Source organism: Megachile rotundata, chromosome 14 (assembly GCF_050947335.1).
Source record: "Megachile rotundata isolate GNS110a chromosome 14, iyMegRotu1, whole genome shotgun sequence".
Taxonomy (NCBI): domain Eukaryota; kingdom Metazoa; phylum Arthropoda; class Insecta; order Hymenoptera; family Megachilidae; genus Megachile; species Megachile rotundata.
In genome coordinates this window covers 14,284,491-14,304,497 of record NC_134996.1, presented here as the reverse complement: position 1 = coordinate 14,304,497, position 20,007 = coordinate 14,284,491, and the positions used below count along the sequence as shown (strand labels likewise).

The window sequence follows — 20,007 nt, the reverse complement described above, 5'->3', positions numbered from 1 at the left end:
TTACTTGCCGATACTTGCCGCTGGAACAACGCGTAGCACGGTCAAGCGTTAGGTTTTCGATAGATCACCGCCCGTTGTATTGCCACTTGCAACTTGCAGCGTTCACGAGTATTCCGGAAGTTCAAGAATGCGTTTGTCTACAAAGATGCGAGCGTCGGAAGATCGAAAAGCGAGGGAGGCTTGAGCCAACACTGATCTAAAGGGTGTACTTGTACGTAAATCTCAAAGAGAAACTGCTTTAGACTCGGAATTGAAAGCTTTCAACCGGCTGCTTACAACGGAAGTTTTACTTAAATGGAAAATCTCGACGTGCTTGAAATTTCATTTCAGGATCCTTATCGATTCTCATCGATTCTCCGCGGGGACTCGATGAAAAATCATGGAGCAGGAAATTCTAGTATGCCGGACGTCAATGAGCAGGTTGCAAAACGATAATAGCCGGTATTACGGCACTTTAAAAAGCGTGGTCCATTATCGCGCGGGGTGAGCCAAGTACGTGTAACGCTTAAAAGCTCGAAGGAAAATGTGCCGGAGAGAGAAAGAGAGAGAAAGATCATTTACATAGTATGCATATAACACGGAAGAACAGAGAGAAAGAAAAAGAAAGGGATTATATCCTGCGCGTAAACTAAACCTTGGTAACGAGAATTACGCGAAATGAAAGGTCGATTAGCTGCTTTTTATTCGGTCGTCGCTAAAAGGTTAGTTAATAACGGATTTCGGTCGGATGTTAAAATACTCGTTGTTCGTAAGGGAAATTGATACGCGTTTAATCGGAAATAACGGTGTCGATGAACAACTGAAAATAAGCGTCGTAAACCACGATGGCTGTAGTCTCTCTTCGTTGCTATTCCGCTCTGCTACGAAGCCACGATAGCGCGAACGATTTCGCGAGACGTGTTCCTTCTACTGTACTTTCATTCGAGCTCTTCAGAAGCAACGGCAGAAAGTAACGACGCAAGAATGAAGGGTGGAAAAAGGGTGGTCGGAAAGAAGAGAAAATGGCCAACCCTTCGCGAAGGACGCTTTGGATTCTCCGGCAGACTGCGAGATATCTCTCTGCTTCGTGAAAAGATACGTTCACCCCCTTTTTCGCTCTTCGTCTCCTCTCTCTCTTTTTCGTTCTTTTTTTTTTATTTCAGTCAAATCTAGTTCGTGGATCACACGGAATGAGAATGAACGGGTTTCCGAGAGGAGAAAAGGAAGATACGTTTGGCCGCGTTTCCCGCGTCATTTTTTCGTCCCGGCTATTATAAATTTTCGTTTCGTTCGACTCGGGGAAAATCTGCTTTCGCTGGCGTTCTTTCGCGTCCTTTGTGAACAGGATCTTTATGGAGGGTAAAACGGTAATATTTTTTCAGACCCTCCGGGCTATCGTCCGCCGTCGTGTTCGCGAAAGCGCGGGAAACATCTTTGTCGTCGATGATCTTTTAAATAAGAATAAGGAACGAGACAGGATCAACGCAAACGGGGTTAAGTGTCGTTCCTTTTATTTTAGGACTAAGCAACCCACGAAAGACGAGATCCGACCTAACGCCTCATGACAAATTAGGTTTTAGAGTCAAGACCGTTTTACACCATAAATTAGGATATAAAACTTCAGCGGCGTAAACACGCACCCTCATAAATTAGTTCCCAAACGCTTTAAACTTCTTTACCCTTGTTTATTCGTACTTTTTTCTATGACCTGATTTTCTGCATCACCTACCTTTCCAACACACGAAATTGGTATATAAAGTTATGAAGTAGCGACTCGATCGATATTTCGTATATTTCTTCGCGTTCATCGACAGAAAAATTTACAGCGCGAAATCTAATTTTCGTAGGGTGCGAATTGAAAAAGCGTCACTTTCCCGAAGTTAAAGATATTACAACGCACGATGAGCCGGAAAGGATCAAAGAATCAAAGAATTTCGCGAATATCGTTTTCCAGCCAAAATATTCAGCTACCACGAAGGAAATGCAGCGGCGGAGGGACGCAGGGTGAGGATATCGAGAAAGCGATGTCCTTCGATCGAACAAGGGTCTATCGGAACGACCCTCTAGGCATCGAGCCATCGTAATTTACGAGGAGACCCTGAAGGAACGTCTTCTACCGGGTGCAGCGTAATCGGATCACGTCGCGGCACGTCTCTAAAATTCAGGACCTTCAAAATGTCTCTTTCTTGTCTTCCTCCAATTACCGTCCGGGGAGATTTTCAGTTTCTTCGATCGAACCTCTTTGCATTTCATGCGCCCGATGAGTGCTTTCAAAAATGTTCCGAAACACCTCGGGAAACGTCTCCGTTCTGATTACGATACAAAATGATTATAGAACGATTCAACGTAAGACGATGCGTATTCGAAAGATTTTCGCCATTCGAGGATAAACGTCGTATCTCATTTTTCTCCTGACATCGACGTATTACTTCCGGCGTAAGTATCGCTTTTATTGCACCCGTCATTATGATCCTTTACGAGCCAGGTGAACGTAAAAAAAAAGCAAACTCGCCTCGTTGTCGATGAAAAAGCTCGCGGAATGCGTGCTTTCAGGAAACGCGTCGACTGCGAGAGGCCACCGCGTATCGATCCTTCCGGAATGGACCTCGCCTAAAAATCCTGGCCCTTTGAATCCCTCTCGCTGCCTATTGTTCGTTTCCCAGTCTCTTTCTTCCCTTTTTTCTTCTCCTCTTTCGTCTTCCTTGCTTACTGTCTCTCTCTCCCCTTTTTTCTCGTCGTTTGCTGCGATTGTACGCGTCGTTGAAACGGTCACACTCGATTCACGGCTGTCGGAATTCGGGGGGCGAATTAAATCTGACTCGCAGCTCGCTGAATTTTAATCTCGCCGACGAACGACAGGATCCGAGATCGTTGCAACGAGTTAAACGAACCGTTGCTTGTTCATCTCGTTTGGGACTTTTATTTTCTTCGACACTTTGCTGTTTCGTTGTCGAATTAGTCTACAATCCAAACGATCGACGTCCGAATTCTTCAGGGAGATTCGTTTATTACGAGCATTATCTTTTAAATAAAATTTTTTAGTTCGAATTTTGTCTATTGCATTGTAAACGATTCGCTCTTATTGCCACGACTCTGCGAATAATTTTTCTTTTGTATCCGTGTCTTCCGTTTAATCGCTTATCGTCTTTGAACGACGTCGAAATGGAACGCGAGAGAAATCTCTGAAACGTCGGCAACAGAACCTTTCAGACCTCGTATCATCGAACGAGATTTTAATTCAACTTCGGTCGTTAATCGTGCAGCGTTGGAAACGGAATTAATTAAAGCTGCTTAACGGGTCAGGCCGGGCAATTATTGGATTTACAACGCTATCGGTGGCAAGAGTTAAGCTGATACCCCGCCGATGAATCGAGCATCGGTTTTCCAAGTAATCGTTGAATACCTTGATAAAACGCGTTGGTATCGGTGTCGATCCTTTATTCCACGCGATCCGCGATGCTTCAGCGACAGCAATTTTATTTCCTCGATCGAATCGATTTGTCGCACGAAAACGGAGAAATACGCGTGTCTGCTGACAAATTCGATCCGTTTTAAATTCGCCGAACGCGACACGGTACCCTAGAAAATTCTGGGGCCTCGATGCATTTTATCTCGTTATCTCGGGAATATTGATTACTATGTATTTAATAAAATTTCATTACAATTTTTATTTTCCAATAATCGCGACCGATACGGCGTCCGAGCAACACCGGCAAAATTGCGCGACGATTCGTCTCCAGGGACGCTGTAAAATGTTTTCACTCGGCAATTTTGCATCGCAAACGTTCGTCGAACGCAAACATCGTTCCATCTCCCGCCACAAACTCCGGGGCTCATTATCGCGTCGTCACAAACTGGTCGACGCGTGCTGGTTCACGAGGAAGGGCACACTCGCTGCTAGTTCGTTGACCAACCATCGAAAATCGGTCTCCAAATTATTCCGGTAAAGCGTCTGGTTAATTCCGTCGATTCGACAAACGTTCGTTGGCAACATGTTTCAGTCGTTCGCGTTAATATTCGCGATTCTATCGCCGTTCGTTCGGAACAGCGACGGTGTTCTTCTGTTTCCCGCAAAATCGGTATTCCAGGTAATTACGTTGTCTTTAATATAATCATTTTTTAACGCGTTTTCATAGCCCCCGAGACGGCCAATGTTCGAGACTTAAACCGTGCTTCTTATCCTCTTAGACAGCCCGTGAAACTTATTAAGTCCGTTGCTCAGATAACGAGTACTCCTACCAAGTTTCCCCTAATTAGATTGCTTCTCTGTTTGCATTGAATTCTTAATGTTTTCTGTCTAAGACGACCGAGGAAGCGGCGCAACTCGACGGATATCCGCTTGTCGATGCTTCGCCCGTGACAAGCAAACGTTCCTTCTTAATAAGGGGTTCTCATGAAACGTTTGAATAAGCAATTTGAAAGAAGAAAGTTAATGGAGTATTCGCAGCTTTGCCGGCGAAATTGGCAGAGCCTGCTTTTAAATAAACGAGCTGAAAGTCAAGCAGCGAGCGGGCTACTGAATGAAATATCATCCTTGAAACGTTTAATATTTAACCGGATACAATTGGTAAATATTTGACGAAGTATTCTCACCCTATTTGCTGCTTAATCAACCAGTTTTTTACGATAAATCCTAGCGTGGGACGTTCATATCCGTTTTGTTGTCGAGTCATCTGGAAAACCTTTCTCGATTTCGACGAAGAGCGATTTTTACAAAATTCCCTCCATTCTCTTCTGCTTTCACGTCCGATTTCTTTGCATCGTATTCCATATATTTTTTACCCTAGACATCGTTTCGCAGGAGAATACCGCGTTACGGGATAAATTCTCCCACTTACGGCTCTCGGGGAGTCGATAGTTTGTTACGAGCCAAGCACGCGTCATTTACTTCGCAATTTTTTAAACGGAGATCGATATCGCGGTAATAAGCATTTGCAGCGGAAATCGATCGCGCATTCACCGTGGGTCACTCCGTGTATTAAAGCGGTATCTGTCGTAAAAACGAGATCCGGGTATTAGCGAATATCGAAGAATAAAAAAACTTGCTACGAGGCGCATTTCCTTCGATACGCAACGACCCCTTCCTAAACGCGCGTCAAACTTTTCCAACGACTCGGAATCAGTATCCAGAACCGTTCACCTTCTCTGGATAAATTTTTGTTGTCTCCCTTCACGAGTCGGAAAGTTTGTTTCGTTCGAGAAACGATCGTTCCCCGTCTCTCATACGGCGTCCGTTTGTTCCATTTTCCAGTTCACGACCGGCATATCGGTTCCGGTTTCCATGAACAAAAGAGGCAGCGTGGTTTTCTCGGCCGCATTCCAATTCAATTATAAACTTCCGTCGAACTTGTCGGAGCTCGAGCCTACGATAATGCCAGCCAGGCAGTCGAGGGATCTCAGTCTGCGGGACACCTACGAGACCATCGAAAATTTATTCGACCGGTGAGTATTTTTCCTAATTACCGCAAGCTCCTTCGATTCGATACATTTTACCGTCAACTTTTCGAACGTAGAGTACGCATAGTAAATCTTAGCGCGTTACGGGGAAGAATAAATCGATAAACGCGACTAGGGCGAACGAATAAATTCGTAATTAATGGACACTGGAATTGGCTGTGATCGTTCCTGGCGACGTTTAATGAAATTCCATTTTCTAGCCGAGGATCATCCGCCGCGTCCGTATTTACCGCCGATGGAGCGCACAATGGGCCGCTGATTACTCGAAACAAACGGGAAACCGGGCCTCGAAATGCGTTTTATGAACCGTCGGATAAACGTTTCGTTGGTTTTCAAGGCAATTTTAAGCTTTTTACGCAGGGAACAACCAAAGGTGGAACAAAAAAAAAAAAAGGCTTCGAGCTTTTCCTCGATAACGAATGTCAATTTTGTTCATTTAGCGAGTTTACGCGTTGACTGCCACGGTAAAAATCAACGTGTTTACCGTGGCACGCGACAATAACGATTTTTAAGGACAACGTCCTTCAGTTGATAACAGAATTTCAATTACTCGTACGCTATTCGGTTACATTGTTAATACGTTTCCGTAAATTATTCGATTACGTCCCATTGCGAAGCACCGCGTAATTTCGTAATCAATGGTTTATCTAATAGACGCACCCACTGTCATAATTTCCTGCTACTTATCGTTACTCCTTGGCGATCTTAGTTTCCAAGACAATTGCTCTTGAAGCTAACAAAGGACATTCTTGCCGGGAGACTAAGCGAGTATAACGGCCTCAAGATCAAAGGGCTCGAGGATGAGGTAAGGTAAAGACGGGAACCTGAACATAAATTAATTGCGACATAAGGCAATTACTTTAGCAGCTCGCGGTACAGACCGAGAGACGGAGTAAAGCGTACGTAACTAGGGAACAAGTCCGCTTTGGAAAGGCTGTGCGGAAGTTAAGAAAGTGTCGGGGCTGATTCGTGGTTGACGCAGGGAGACGCGACGTCGAGCTAAGTGGATCGTTAGCGGATTGAATGGGACGAAATTTCGGTCAGCTCTTTATTCTAATAAATTGGAAATCATTTATAAGCAACCTCCGTATCGATCAGGGCGCGTTCAAGCAAAGACGCTTCATTCGTAACGCTTTATACTCGCTGTTCCAATTCGAGGGCACCGGTATATCGAGGCACAAGCGTTCAATCTAATTTTCATGTTTCCTCGAGCAGTAGATAATTTCATTGAAGGTAACCGGGGAACGAGAGCGTCGGAAACGAAGAATAATGAATTTCTCGGTTCTAGAACGAACGATGGAATAGGGGGACGCGTTTAAAAATTCTCTTTTGCCGGTTTAGAGAACCAATATCATCTCGCGGCTGCACGACTCAAGGATCTCGCCACTTCCTGATGAAATTACCTCCGCGAAGCGTTCGAAATGCTAAAAGACGGCAAAAAGGGAGCAACGAAAAAGCATCGGAGCAAGAAGCGGAGGAAGGGCGCGTAAGCTTCGAGAGGGTGAAAAATTAAAATTGAGCGTTCGGTGTTTATAGGTATGGCTGGCAGGACGGCAGAAAGTGTCTTTTAAGGACCATTTGCGAGCTCGCCGAGACACCATTTGGCAGGACACGCCAGGACGTCCTCGAGGAGGTGATTCACTTAATTTTAACGTAAGTTCGTTGCGACGAATCGCGCGCTTTCAACCATCTAGCACACCGCCGCGTGCATTTCCCGAAACGAAATTCATTTCTTGAGGAGCTTCCGGTTAATGAATTCCGTTGGAAGTCCCTAATGGCTGGTCCTGCTCGCTCGCGATAAAATAGGGCGACAGTGCGGTGTAACGAAGCACGTATAAGCCAAGATAACGCGATAAATCGACGCTACGTTTTGACAATTTCAAAGAACTCTCTTAAAACTAACAAATTTATTACCGCTCTCATTATTTCGACGAACGCGATTCGATGATTCGGAAAATGCCGAGAAGTTATGTACCCGAGGAAAATCTATCATTCCAGCGTATACAGAGCACAAAGGTAGCGCAATAATACCGGAGTAATTTGAAGGGATCGAACAACGAACGAGGATAGTCGGCGAGTGGAATAACGAACAGGGATTTAATTAACCATCGATCGGCAGAAAGGGTTAGCTAACGTATTGGCAGGACGATCGGGTAGCTAGAAAACTGGTCACGAATTTGCTATTCCAAAAGCGGCTTCGTGTACTCGAAGGAAATTGCAAGCGATCCGGTAGCCGTGTTCTAATTGTGACCAAGTTAGGCGCGTGCATTAAGCTTTTAATGGAAGGTGTTTCGCTTAGCTTTTCCCTTTGTATCTTCTTTGTGCACGCGTGCCACCGACAAATTTTTACACGCTTAATTTTACTCTTTCGTTTTGATGGATCCTTCCTTTCTACTTTTTATCTTACGTTTCAAATTACTCTACATAGTTACAGGATAAAGATAGCAACAATGTTACCTTTTGTATGATTACGTTTCTTCCGCGAACAATAGAAGACGTAGTCGCATTAAAATACTGGCTATAGCAACGGTGAAAAGTAATGGAACGCGGCTCACTGCTGGAAACGCGTTGATAATAGAAAGCAATTGCAATTTATTCTACGTTAACACCTTCCCGCTGAGATCGTGCTCATCGTGGAAACCTGGAATTTCTCGATCAGGCCGACGGAGGACTTGCCAGAAACGACTAATTCCACTCACCAGAGCGTCGACCAATTGTATCAGGAAGCGGAGCGATTGGGAAGATCTGGCGGTGACTGCATCCTGGCCTATCCCGATTGCATCGATTCACCCTTGGAAACGTTTACGGAAATCTTGTTCCCTTAGGGGACACGCCGCATTTAAATGTCCACTTCGAATCCACTCGCTTCGTCTGAACTTTCGCTCTCGAACGAGACTACATCGAATCCGGTAACCGGATCATTCGAACACCCATGTATTACGACGATTTGCTCGAGAACCACGGTCAACGTTTAATACAGCTTTTTCTGTAAAATAAGAAAGATAATTTATTTCTCCAAAATACCTGTGTTTATTCCCAACATCGTTAGTAACGCGCGTACGATACGTTCTTAACGAAGAGAAATGTTGCCGGAGCAGTTTTAATGAAAGCCAGTGAATTTCACGCAGATAGATTGTTTTATCAAACTTTCGCGTCAACTATATTGGAGTTGATGCACGAGGGTTAAGGAAATGTACGGTGCAGCAGCCTGGTCATAAAAGAATTTATTATGGAGGAGCTTTGACACCGACGAGGACAGCAGGGAAGTAAGGTGCTAAGTAAATTTCGCTGTAGCAGCTTCCACGTTGCCCTAGAAACCTCTATGTTCAGCTACTACCCCTTTTCCTTTGAATAATTCCTAACGAAAAAGTCTCTTACAATTCATATTATTCCACGCCTTACATCGACCAACACTTTCTACGAATACCTATCGTTTATCATCGTCAAAAATTCCGAACGAATTCTCTAAACTGTCGAGATACGTGTGAAAATGGTCACGTGACAAGAGCCTGCTGTATCTAGAGCGACAGCGTAATATATAGGGTGGGTAAATGATTGCAGAAATCGCTGGCAAGTGGGTTCATTTGTCGATATAAAAGAAGCGGTCTGCAATTGCGTTAAGTGATAACCGAGGAACAGTGATCGAAACGGTAATCAAGATCGACAGGATCGATTCACTAGGCAGAAATGGAGGATAACGTTTCGTTTGGCAAGCAATTCCATTGATCGATAAGACCACTCTGTTTTCGCGATAACTTTTCGTGCTGGCAACCATAAGTCGGCGATCGAAAGCGATCGTTCGCAGGCCAAGAGCGAAAAATAAGGAAAAGTCTTAAGTAAATTTCGCTGTCGAGGTTTGCTCTAAAGTAGCCGGGGACGCGATCATTTTTCCGCGCGAAATTTGTCCATCTGATATTTTATTTTAGTTACCTCCTAAACGTTCAACCATTCATTTGTTACGTTCTGCGTTTATTTTTTTGCTTAGTAGAGATTTTGTACTTTCAAAGTATCGAGCCGCCGCTTTGAAAAATGTTCCAACGCGTCTTAGTCCCCTTTTGTGATTCTAAAAGTTTTATTAAACGTCAAGCTTCTACGTCCTGTAATCGTGTGATTTATGCTCGACTCGTACCCCTTTCTTTCATACTTTTAGGGACAGAGATGTGAATGGCTCTTTTTCTCGCGAAAGAAAAGAATGGCACTTTAACGATATCCAGACCTTCCACTTATATTATTTTCCACATATTTAATCTTTTCTTGTCCAAATTTTGGCTCTCCAAAATACAGACTGTCGAAACTCTGCGAAGCAGATGAACCCAACAACTGTTACGTCCTAATGAAGTATCCAAATAACGCCGACGTAACGAAAAATAACGTTGTTTGCTTAGCTGATTATCGAATTCGGTAGCAATGGCCGAAACGGGAACCGACGAAGAAAGAAGAATCGCGTCGACGAGTAGCAGGATTCTTGGCGGTACAAAATTAGCTCGTTCAACAGGGTACAGTCAACCACAGAAGCTTCCTAGTGTAACTATGTTCCGAGTTGACAGATGACGCGTTAATTTCGCGGAGGAACTGGAAGTTTCGGGCATTCAGACCGGTCGACAGAGTCCCGGCGAGTTTCGTGCTAGTTGCGTGCCTTTGTGCTCGCCACCAAGGGGACGAAATTCACTTTGAGATCAGGATATAGAACCCTCATTCTTTCATCCACGAGGTGAGTCAAATGTACTCTCTGAAAGTTTGCCAACGTGCTTTTCGTGAGGTCGTTCGCCACATTCGTTTCAGACTCGAGTTGACGAAACAGGGGAAAAACAAGCTTCTTATTTCGAGAATCATAATCGAGTAAACCGATTTTGACGTATCTTAAAATAATTTCTCTTCGGTTATAGTTAAGATGTTTATTTGGACGAAAGTGGATCGGAAGCTGCCTCTGCTATTCCTTTTTGCGCTGATCCAGCCTGAAGAAAGCGAGCAAGCGAGAGAGACGAGGCAAGCACTGTATCCTCCGCCTCTTGTTTACCCTTTGACCGGCAATTTCAAGGTATTTATTTTATGCTTCGACGGGAAAGCTTTAAACTTTAATATCGGCATCAGAAAATTAAGATGCTGCGATCCTTTGACGCGCTCCTCCTCGAATCAAAAAATTATTGTGCCATAGTAACGAAATTCGCGATGGTTATACGTTCGAGTTATTTTTGTTTCGAAGAGTACGCCAACGTTAGAATTGGAAAGCTCGCAGACGAAAGATTGGTAAATTGTTGGATTAATTATTAATCGAGAACTATTAATAATTAAATTTCAACGAGTCCGGTTTCTGTACACTTGGATAATGGTCGGGCAATAATTCACGCTTTTCGCTGGTATCTGAAAACCATATAGAAGATAAACAGGCCCATTTAACAGGAAACGCGAATGAAAAATACGCTCGAGTGCACGGTGAACGTGTCCGGGCTTCGTATTTCCCTTTTATTTCGCGTCCTTCTTGCCACATAAATATTGTCGGACGCTCGTACATCTTGCGTATTCAAATTTCGCCGTTTTTGAACGGATTCGCGAGTGTGCTCCGCGAACCGTAAGCGAATTCGTTTCGTCGACCTGTATGGAACTCGTTACGCTTCTAATTGATACTGCGAATAAACTTTTCGGAAAGAAACGCGAACAGATATATCTCTCGGTAGTAAATCTTCGATGAAATAATTAATTTTATCAATTAATTTCAGTGGCTCGGAGACGGTTCTTCGAAAGAAAGTTTCCTCGAACTCGGTCAACGGTGCTCGTCGAAATACCGGATTCAGCAACCCCGGCACGTAGAAAATGAAAAAAGAGTCCTTTAAGAATACAGGCCGTGTGTCTGGCTAACCAGTAATTTAAGTCAATCTTAGGCAAAGCATTCCCTCTCGCAAACTGATATTTTTCTTTCGCTGCCGGTAATTACTGGCTGTTTCGCACGAATCCCAAAGCGATGCCGCGAGTTAAAAGAGTTCGCGATGCAAACCGTATCCGAGTCTTATCGTGGACAGCCGCACTGTTTTCCTTTCCGCAATTAACGTCTCGGATGTCGGAGCGTCAGACACGAATTAATTAATCCTCGGTTGAGTCTTCTCCGGCTCGATCTCTTCTCGAAGTCCTCGACAAGGACAAGCGGGGAATCGGAACCGAAAACTAAACGCAAACTGAACCGGATTCCTCGAGTTCAGGACTTACCAGCGTGTTTCACTTGTCGGAAGTCGAGAGAGTCTGCCTGATAATTAACTGGAATCTTCTCCGATAACTTTCGAATTAAATCTTTTAATTAAATCGGAAAATTCCTCTCGCTGCTCCGTTACGTTGTACTTTCTTCGATTTCGCTTCGCGCGACGCGTTCGATCGACGGATTTCCAGTCGGCTGCGCGATTCCAAATATTTGGAAATTTGCCTTACGAAGGCGGGAAACATGAAATAAAATTCACCGTTTCTGGGTCAGTATGTATCTAAACAGTCGAAGCTGCACTGCGTCAAAAGCGCAGCGTCAAAGCGAGAAGAAAAACGAACCTAGCAAAGAACGTTGGATTACTTCCGTGTCTTCGCTTCGTAGTCAGCCATCTTATCGGGAGAGCAATTTCTTTCTCTAACTAATCTTTAAAGAAATACCTAATGGACCTAGTAAAATTATAAGAAACTTCCTAAAGTACGATTCGTATAAATAACGCGGCGGTGAAAATGTTACAAGGTTTTCTTACAACGATATCGGTTTACTTAAAGAAACGGGAGGAATAACGAAGTGCAGGGCAAGAGTGGAGGGAAGAAAGTTCAGCGACGGCTTAATATCTTGAAAACGAATAGGGGTTAAGCAGTATTCCAAAAGTTGAAATACGAGGACCAGCGGATGCGAAATTTCCTCGCGAATGGCAAAAAAGACCCACAGCTCAGCTGTAATTTTCCTCCATTCCCGTTTCTTCCCTTCGGTCGCGAACCTCTCGGTTTACATATTTATTTGCCGAGTTAGAAAAATTGCGTTGGTCGACTTAAAAACGAAAGAGTCTCGCGAGTAAAACGAATTAACGGTAGCGATGTATCGCGAAACATCTTCGAATGCTTCATTTCGAAGGCTGTTTCTTCTCGAACGGCAACAGAGCCAATTTTGCTGTCCGTTTGATTTCGTTTCCTTGGGCTTTTCATTTCATTACATCCGGCACATTTATCTCGCTCGAGCAGCGATTTCAAAGGGAAGGCGAATCCGAGGAAAACTACTTCATCCAGACTTCCTTTTCGACTTTTCCTCTTTCTCGAGCCAGTAAATTCTTTACACTTGCAAAAGTTCCTCCTAACAATTCCGAGAAGATTCTATCTCGGCATCGAAAGAGAACCCCTTTACGCTGTTCTCTTTTTCCGACAATTACTCCGAGAATGGAAAGAAACTGTCTTCGGCGTCGCGATCTTTTTCCTCATCCTCGGTAAATCATTTATAAACGCTGAGAAAATCGATGATCGGTTATAATTATCGGGTGGTTTGCCCGGTCGTTTCCAAGTTGCCGCGAATGCGAAAACGAACGGAATTTCCGTTCGTTAAACTTTACCGCAATCTTCTCGCTCTCGCGAGCGGCTGGCGCTCGCAAACTTTAATGAAATCTTTCGCAGCTTTTTCATCCGGCCTACGCTTTGAAGACAGGATTTTTCTGCTCCCTAATTGCCCTCACTGCCAACTTTCCACGACCGAGTTCTGCACCGGGTTGCATTGTTTTTGCAAGCCTTACACTTGGTCTCGAGGCGTCGGGAAGCAAACCAAGCGAAATATCATGAAACGCGAATCGCTTTGCCACGCGTCTTTCCTGGCTGCTCGTTCCGAGACAAGTTTGCCTTCACGAATTTCTCTCGTTCTTATCGTTTCCGTAGCGTACCCGACACAACTTTCTCCTCGTTGTCCCGCTCCTTTTTCCCAGGCTTCCTCTTTCTCCTCAGGATTCTTTTAATGACGGTCTTCGAGTCATTTGTTCCGCACTCCGCAGCGTTTTCTTTTCCTTCGGCAAAGAGAGTCATGAGCGTTGTTGCGTTTCCCTTATGGTTGTTCTTTGTCACTCGACTATTCTTTTGATGCCCAGCGTCGTTTTTCTCCAAGGGAAAACACAGAAACGTGCACTTCTTCGTGGTCGTCTTCGGTGATCCAAAGAAAGTCAGAGTTACGAGGAAGAAGCTTTTATTATCTTCACCGTGTTTCGCACGCTTGCTTACTCTCCCTGATGGAGTTTCTTTCTCCTCTTTCTTTTCCTCCAAATTGTTTCTTTGAATGCGTAAGTAAAGCTTTGCTCAAAGTGGCGGAGAGATTTTATTTGATCAAATTTTTTCACCAATTCTTTTTCTCTCTTCATTTTTTAATCCCTATTCCAATTAGCGAAACAGCGTTTATTCTCATCGCACAGCGGTTGTATTACGCAGCTTTCAAGGTTTCATTCGATCGCTGTCCAAACACTTTTTCATCGCTATTTTTTTAGTAATCCATTTATAACTTTTATTTTAAACCCGTACAGTTTCAGGACAGGATAAATCAAATTAATTCCGTCGTCCCATCATTCTCGATATACGCCCTCGAGAAGTTGGTTAATTATTTATCCGCACCACTTACGGTGCTAGTTGCTTTACCGAATGTAATTATTACTTTAGAAAAATTTGATAAGTGAAAAATCGATAGAGTAAACAAAGGTCGGTTAAACGATGCAAACGTTGCAACATATATCGCGAAAGCATCGCGACAGGAATCGAGTAGGTTGGTAAGCTTTCGAAACGACGAAATATCGTCGAAATCGAATTCGACGCGCATCTATCGCGTGCATCTGTATATTTATTGCCTTTCTGTCAAGCTAGTCGTGGGCCTAGCAGTGCCGGTGCAACTCTCCGGGAGGATTTTGGTTTACGGCCAAAACTTTCAGTTCCAATATATGTTGCCAGACAACGCGACCTTCTTCACGAACTTCTTCGAGGGCTCGTCACGGCGACGTCGCAGAAACGTAAGTTGGAACGAGAGGGCTCCTGTTTACAACGTTCTGGAACAAGAACTTGACAGGTAAATGTCTGCTCTGAAATCCTTAGTTCCCGCGATGCCTCTTTTTAGCTTAACATCGCGAACAATTAGTCCCTTCAGGGGACGTTGAAACTTTTGCTCGAGAAATAACGCGTCAATCCAGAAATTTACAACCGTGATGGATTAATAGCCGGCGTTTCACGGAAGTCGTAACCGTAACAGCGTTTAATAAATTCCGACGCTTGGAATCCGCGTTATCGAATAATTAACCTGTCGAGAAGTTTATGAATAATTTATCGACGTTACCGTTTCTATATTGTTAATTCTGGTACTCGTTACACCTTGTAAATCACGCGTATTCAAAGTGAAATGCACATTTTGATTCGATCAAGCGATAACGGTAGCTTCGGTAAATAACCGATGTAGCAAAGCGTTTAGAAGTTAATATTTAATTACGAAATGAAACGACAGTGACGCGTCGTGGTATCGGGTTTACACCGAAAGGTCTAAGCTTAATTTTCTAATTACTTTTCAGGAGGAACATCGACGGAAAGAGTTGCTTGAAAAAGAACATCTGCGAGGCTGCTGCAACACCCTTGAAAGACGAGGGTCTGCTGGGTGAATTATTGCATCTTCTCCTAACGTAAGGCGCCTCGATTCGATCGATATCGATCTTTCAATTTGAGAAAAGAACGTTAAAGAGTGTAGCACGCGTTCAAACTTCCATTACAGTCCCGATCACGGAGACGCATCGACGATGGACGAAGAATATTTAGAGGCTGCCGCTGCCGGAAGACGCGGGAAGAACTGCTCCAGCCTTTACTCGTCTTGTCCCGTCGGCGCTGGGATTTTAGATAAAATATCCATCGTTTATTAAGCCAGCTCGCATTCGCGTTATCAGATTCTCCGCGTACGTTGGCCACTTCTCGCAGCCTCAGTTTCCTTCCTCGACCCAGTTGCATCCATCAAGCTCGCGTTACGTCAACTTTTCTTTCACAGCGGAATAAATCTCTTTCTGTCTTGCGTTACACACGCTGTTACGCTCGTTACGACGCGATAAACGAGCAACCCCGCCAACAGCTTTCGTAACTTTTCCACGCGAAATTCTCGTTAATTAAAGGCTCTGGCTACCGTCGAAATAATTTTCAGCGTGGCTTATGAAACGGGATTCTTTGATCCACCACGATACGCTCCTCTCTTTTTTTATTCTCCCTTCTACCGCGTTCATTTTCTCGTGCTACTTGCTCCTCGAATTTCCTCGCATTCGAGGCACGATTAATCAGAGAGAAGAGGAAAAAGGAGAGGAACGAAACGCAAGGATGCTTACCGTCAGTATATTTTATACAGCCTTCCGGATTAAGCATGCCGCGAACAGGTGTTCGTGTATAGGCGCGAAATAATTTATTATCAAGTGCCAGTTTCACGGTTGTTTCGACCGCGACGGGATCGTTTCAAAGCGTCGACCAGAGCTGAATGGAAGTCGCTTTAATCGAAAGGTAGCCGAAGGTAGCAATTGCCGTCTGTCGAGCCGTTCTTTCCGCGACTCATGGGAATTATTTCGTCGATTTTTCGCCCGGACGTTTCGTCTCGCTTCCAGGAATACGGTTAAACGAATTTGCCAAGTTTAATGAACTGCCTTGTTTGATAAGTACACTCGTACAACTGTACCTTGCATGTATCGGGAAATAACCACTCCTACTGTTACTCGATCGAGAAGTTTCGTCGTCGAGCAAAGAAATCGAAACTTTTCATCGTATCGTACGAACAATACGGCAAATTTCTGACAACTTTCGAAGGAAATGAAAACATGTGTGTAAGAGGCGTTCTACCAATTGTATCCGCTTCCGTAAAATAAAATGATTCTTTCCAATCTATGCGGAACGAGGCAATAATTTTATATTTTCCTTTCCGTACTTATCTTCCTCTGACATTTCTCCTTTACCGTCAATAGCAAATTCACGATAAAATTATTAAAAAAAGACAGTCTAATTGGAATGATTTTCGTTTCGAATAACGTATAGAATAGCTGTACGCGAAGGAGGAACCGAGAGTTTGTAAAATTGAAGAAAAAATTTGCGAATTGGTGGGGACCAAAGCACCGTTATCAATATCCCACAGCAGCGCTGTCCGTCCAACAGATTCAATTCCAGTGAAGCAAGGATTCCAGGACAGACGAGAGTATTTTCATAGCAAGTTGTACGGGTCTCGTGCGACAACTTCGCAAGGACATCTTGGCCCAGGTCCCGACATTCATGCTGATTATGCGACTGTTGTTCTGGAGTATCCTCTGTGCTACCTTCATTACCGCGGGCAAACTCGTGACCGCAGGCAGACCCACTAGATCCTTGACGTTCCGGAAGGGCAGCTCCTTTTTCGTGAGTACCTGCCAAGTGCCTCTCTTCTTCCGGCAATCGAATCTCGCGAACGAGAGCTCAATTATCGAACGAAACATACTTATTCTATTTACTCTACGATTCTTTTCTATTCACCGATTCGTTATTACAGAAATAGTCGATTACAACTTTTCTCCGAGAGCTTATTTGAAATCTGAACAACCTTTGGTTTCGATTCAATAATTTTTTTTTACCTGTTTCTGATGTGTAACGCTTTCAAAGGTTGACCTCGCGTGGTTCACCGCGGTAAATTTTCCTGTACCCAACCATAGGATAAGGCGTTCGACTCGTAGACGGGAAATACATTTCAGGTGGATCCACGAATTACGACAGAATGGTTTCATAGTGCATTAATGCGGTGCATCACCGAGTGCTCATCTGCTACCCTTTCAAGCCGAAAATATGCCGTTACGATTAAGTCACATCGTGTCGCGACTTTCATCGATCTGTCGGCACGTTTCCTGTATTATAAGATCGGATCCTTTAAAGTTTCGTTTCAAGAGCGACGATAATCAGCGAAATTAATTAGAAGCAAAGTATATCGATGAGGAGTTTAATTATAAACGCTGTTAATAGATAAGTTTGCTCGATCGTAAAATTTGAAACGAACGTAGCAGGAAATTTGTTGAACACGGTGAGGGAAAATTTAGGATTTTAGGGGTGCAGCAGGTGCGAGGCTCGGGTAGGCTGCATTTCCAGCCCATTCCACCAGAAGAATTATGCAGCTCGCGATGATCCGGTGCACTTACGAGCGAGTGCAACGCGGTATCGACGACACTGCACGTGCGCTACTCCTCCTAATGTACGAGACACCGGCTGAATTTCAGATCAGCATCCATAAATCGATACACTCCGCTCGACCGGAGGCCAATATGCAGCTAGCAATAATAAAGTGCAAAACTACGCCATCGCGTGGCACTTTATTCGATAACAGAGACGATAGGTTCTTCATGGGTGAAGTGGTCGTGAAAGTGTTATCATAACACGAAACTTTATTCGATTTCTCGGTCAGCGTTCGCGGGGCTCTTTGTCTTCGCAAAATGCTGCTTATTCCTCGACGTCTCGCTTCGCGTTTTTGATCGACGTAAATTGATAAGACTGTTCGCGCGGAAGATTGTTAGCGCAGCGGAATACGCTATGACTTTAGAGAATAGTCGCAAAAATTGAACAGTAGCGTATCGCGTGGAACCATCCTCGCAATTTATCATCGTTCTCTTTCGACAGTCCTGAATACATTCATACGCTTTCCACCGGGATTATGCAATACGCCGGGATGCACCCGCGCAGTATTTTCATGAATCCGAAATCCTACCTTCGATGTTCTTCGGGATGTTTCGAGAGATTAATTTAATTGCAAGATACATTTCCTTGCGGTAGATCGCTACGCGTTATAAGATCAAGCGTTAGAGAGTTAACTATCGATTGGCATAACTCCCCGGTGTTAACGGAAGGCAACTACTAACGACGATGTTCACTTGCAGTACAGAGTGAATTACAAGCTCAATACGTTCGCGTACACGACAACGATCTTTGCGCATGCAGCCGGCTTCAAGTTGGTATGGCAACTTCCTAGCGATACGGTCAGGATCAAGAGGTCCATCTCGGATGTACACGAGGCCGCGGAGCTCGTGTACGAAAGGTAATAAATAGTTTAATAGTCCGTGAATAATGCAACGGACGGTAGCGAGACCCGGAGAAGCGCAGTCCGGGAAATTGGCAAGAAGGCTCGCTGGAAAAGGGTGCCGGATGGATTTCTGGCCATCGGAGCCGAGGGTTTCCGGCGTCGACCGCCGGATCGGCCAATGCTGTACCCGCCGACTGCTTCCGCAGTCACTCACTGCCCCAGCTTCCCTTCCTTTTTCTTATTTCCTCTATCCTTCGTTTCATCCTTTCCAACTGCGCATCCGATGGGCTTCCACGATTTCTCTGCGAATTTTATCCTCTGACCGTTCGTGCGCCCTATTTCTGCGCTCCTCCTTTCGATACCGAAACTTAGATACAATCTCTACCTCCGACGTTACTCAAACGTTTGCCACTGTTTTCATACCTCGATGCAATTATGTATTTCGCGACATTTCTTCAAATGTTCCAAGAATTTCTGCGCTCTCGAAATGCTTGAAAATTTTCGAGATCAAATATTCGTCGCAGATAAGCAGTTTATAGGAATGGTTCGAAATCTTGATTTATATTCCACGAACATTTCAGCCACGGTTTCGATGGCCGATCCTGCTTGCTGAAGAACATTTGCCAATCGATGGAGTACGTGAGGCACAGAGATGGAGTAATAGCGAAAATATTAAAATTACTTGTAGGGTAAGCAAAATCAATATCGATTTCACGGTATCAAAATACGAACCACTTAACCGTCGTTGATTTCAGGTCGTATGGGAATAATGGCAGTTTGTCGGAGGATGGCGTTTACTGCGACGTTCACGTCAGAAATTGTCCCCTCGAGTTAGTAGGAATCGATAGCTTTATAGAGTAATAAAGCCGAGAACGCGTTACAATCTGGTCGACGCTGATTGATATCCCACGTTTAAATACGTAATGGAGAGCGTAGTCTTAATTTTAAATTAAGTCGGAGGGAGAGAGGATTCGAGAGCTTATCTTCTCCCCTATACTTGCTCGAAACCAACATTGTATCGTTAACGAAGATTTATGTATTTTGGAAAATAAAGATGAAATTATTTATTAACGCTTGTCGACTGATTCTCGACCATTACCAGAGGATTAATCGGATAACGATTCCCATCGTTAGCATCCATAACTCTTGCTTCTCCGAGGGATCAATATCTCGACGTAAGATCATATTTTTAGAGTTTGAACCGGAAGTGTCGGTCGTTCATCATCCCGGCGGATTTTCCACTCTTCTGCGACAACTCTCGCCAACATTCCACGACAGAACGGTTATAATTGCATCCACGTCGGACCACGCGTTAACGAAAAGCATTAATTTAGAATGCTGTGCGGTTTTCTTGCCAGAGACGTCGACTATGGTGTGGGTGGTGGTCGCGAGAGCGCACAACTCCCATATGCAATTAACAGACGCTCGTTGCACAGCTATGGTCTCCGAAATGAGGAAATAAGTACCGTGGCCCGGTGAAAAAGAGCTTTTCGTCTCTCTCTGTTAGATGGATTTTTTCTTTCGGCACGGTAACCTTCCACCAGCGAAGACAGTACGAATTA

At 44.2% G+C, this 20,007-nt stretch overlaps 2 protein-coding genes across 4 annotated transcripts; both read left to right on the top strand.

The window, feature by feature from the left end:
• Positions 1 to 3,953: 3,953 nt before the first annotated feature.
• LOC100881561 (uncharacterized) lies at positions 3,954 to 16,302 on the top strand. 3 transcript variants are annotated; one of them, XM_076539601.1, is made up of 5 exons: positions 3,954 to 4,067; positions 4,282 to 4,546; positions 5,231 to 5,421; positions 6,973 to 7,089; positions 8,096 to 9,660. In XM_076539601.1, exons 2-5 carry the CDS (start codon positions 4,373 to 4,375, stop codon positions 8,259 to 8,261), a joined length of 648 nt encoding a protein of 215 aa, XP_076395716.1. In that variant the 5' UTR covers positions 3,954 to 4,067; positions 4,282 to 4,372; the 3' UTR covers positions 8,262 to 9,660. The 3 variants fall into 3 exon arrangements, with proteins under 3 accessions (XP_076395716.1, XP_076395718.1, XP_076395717.1); XM_076539603.1 differs by lacking the exons at positions 3,954 to 4,067; positions 4,282 to 4,546; positions 5,231 to 5,421; positions 8,096 to 9,660 and adding exons at positions 10,323 to 10,474; positions 14,268 to 14,470; positions 14,964 to 15,071; positions 15,161 to 16,302 and having other exon boundaries at positions 5,439 to 7,089; XM_076539602.1 differs by lacking the exons at positions 3,954 to 4,067; positions 4,282 to 4,546; positions 5,231 to 5,421; positions 6,973 to 7,089; positions 8,096 to 9,660 and adding exons at positions 9,684 to 10,147; positions 10,323 to 10,474; positions 14,268 to 14,470; positions 14,964 to 15,071; positions 15,161 to 16,302.
• Positions 16,303 to 16,455: 153 nt separating this feature from the next.
• Positions 16,456 to 19,530, top strand: LOC100881452 (uncharacterized). Its single transcript, XM_003700094.3, has 4 exons — positions 16,456 to 16,803; positions 18,303 to 18,460; positions 19,027 to 19,134; positions 19,201 to 19,530. Exons 1-4 carry the CDS (start codon positions 16,681 to 16,683, stop codon positions 19,304 to 19,306), a joined length of 495 nt encoding a protein of 164 aa, XP_003700142.2. The 5' UTR covers positions 16,456 to 16,680; the 3' UTR covers positions 19,307 to 19,530.
• The last annotated feature ends 477 nt before the right edge of the window (positions 19,531 to 20,007 follow it).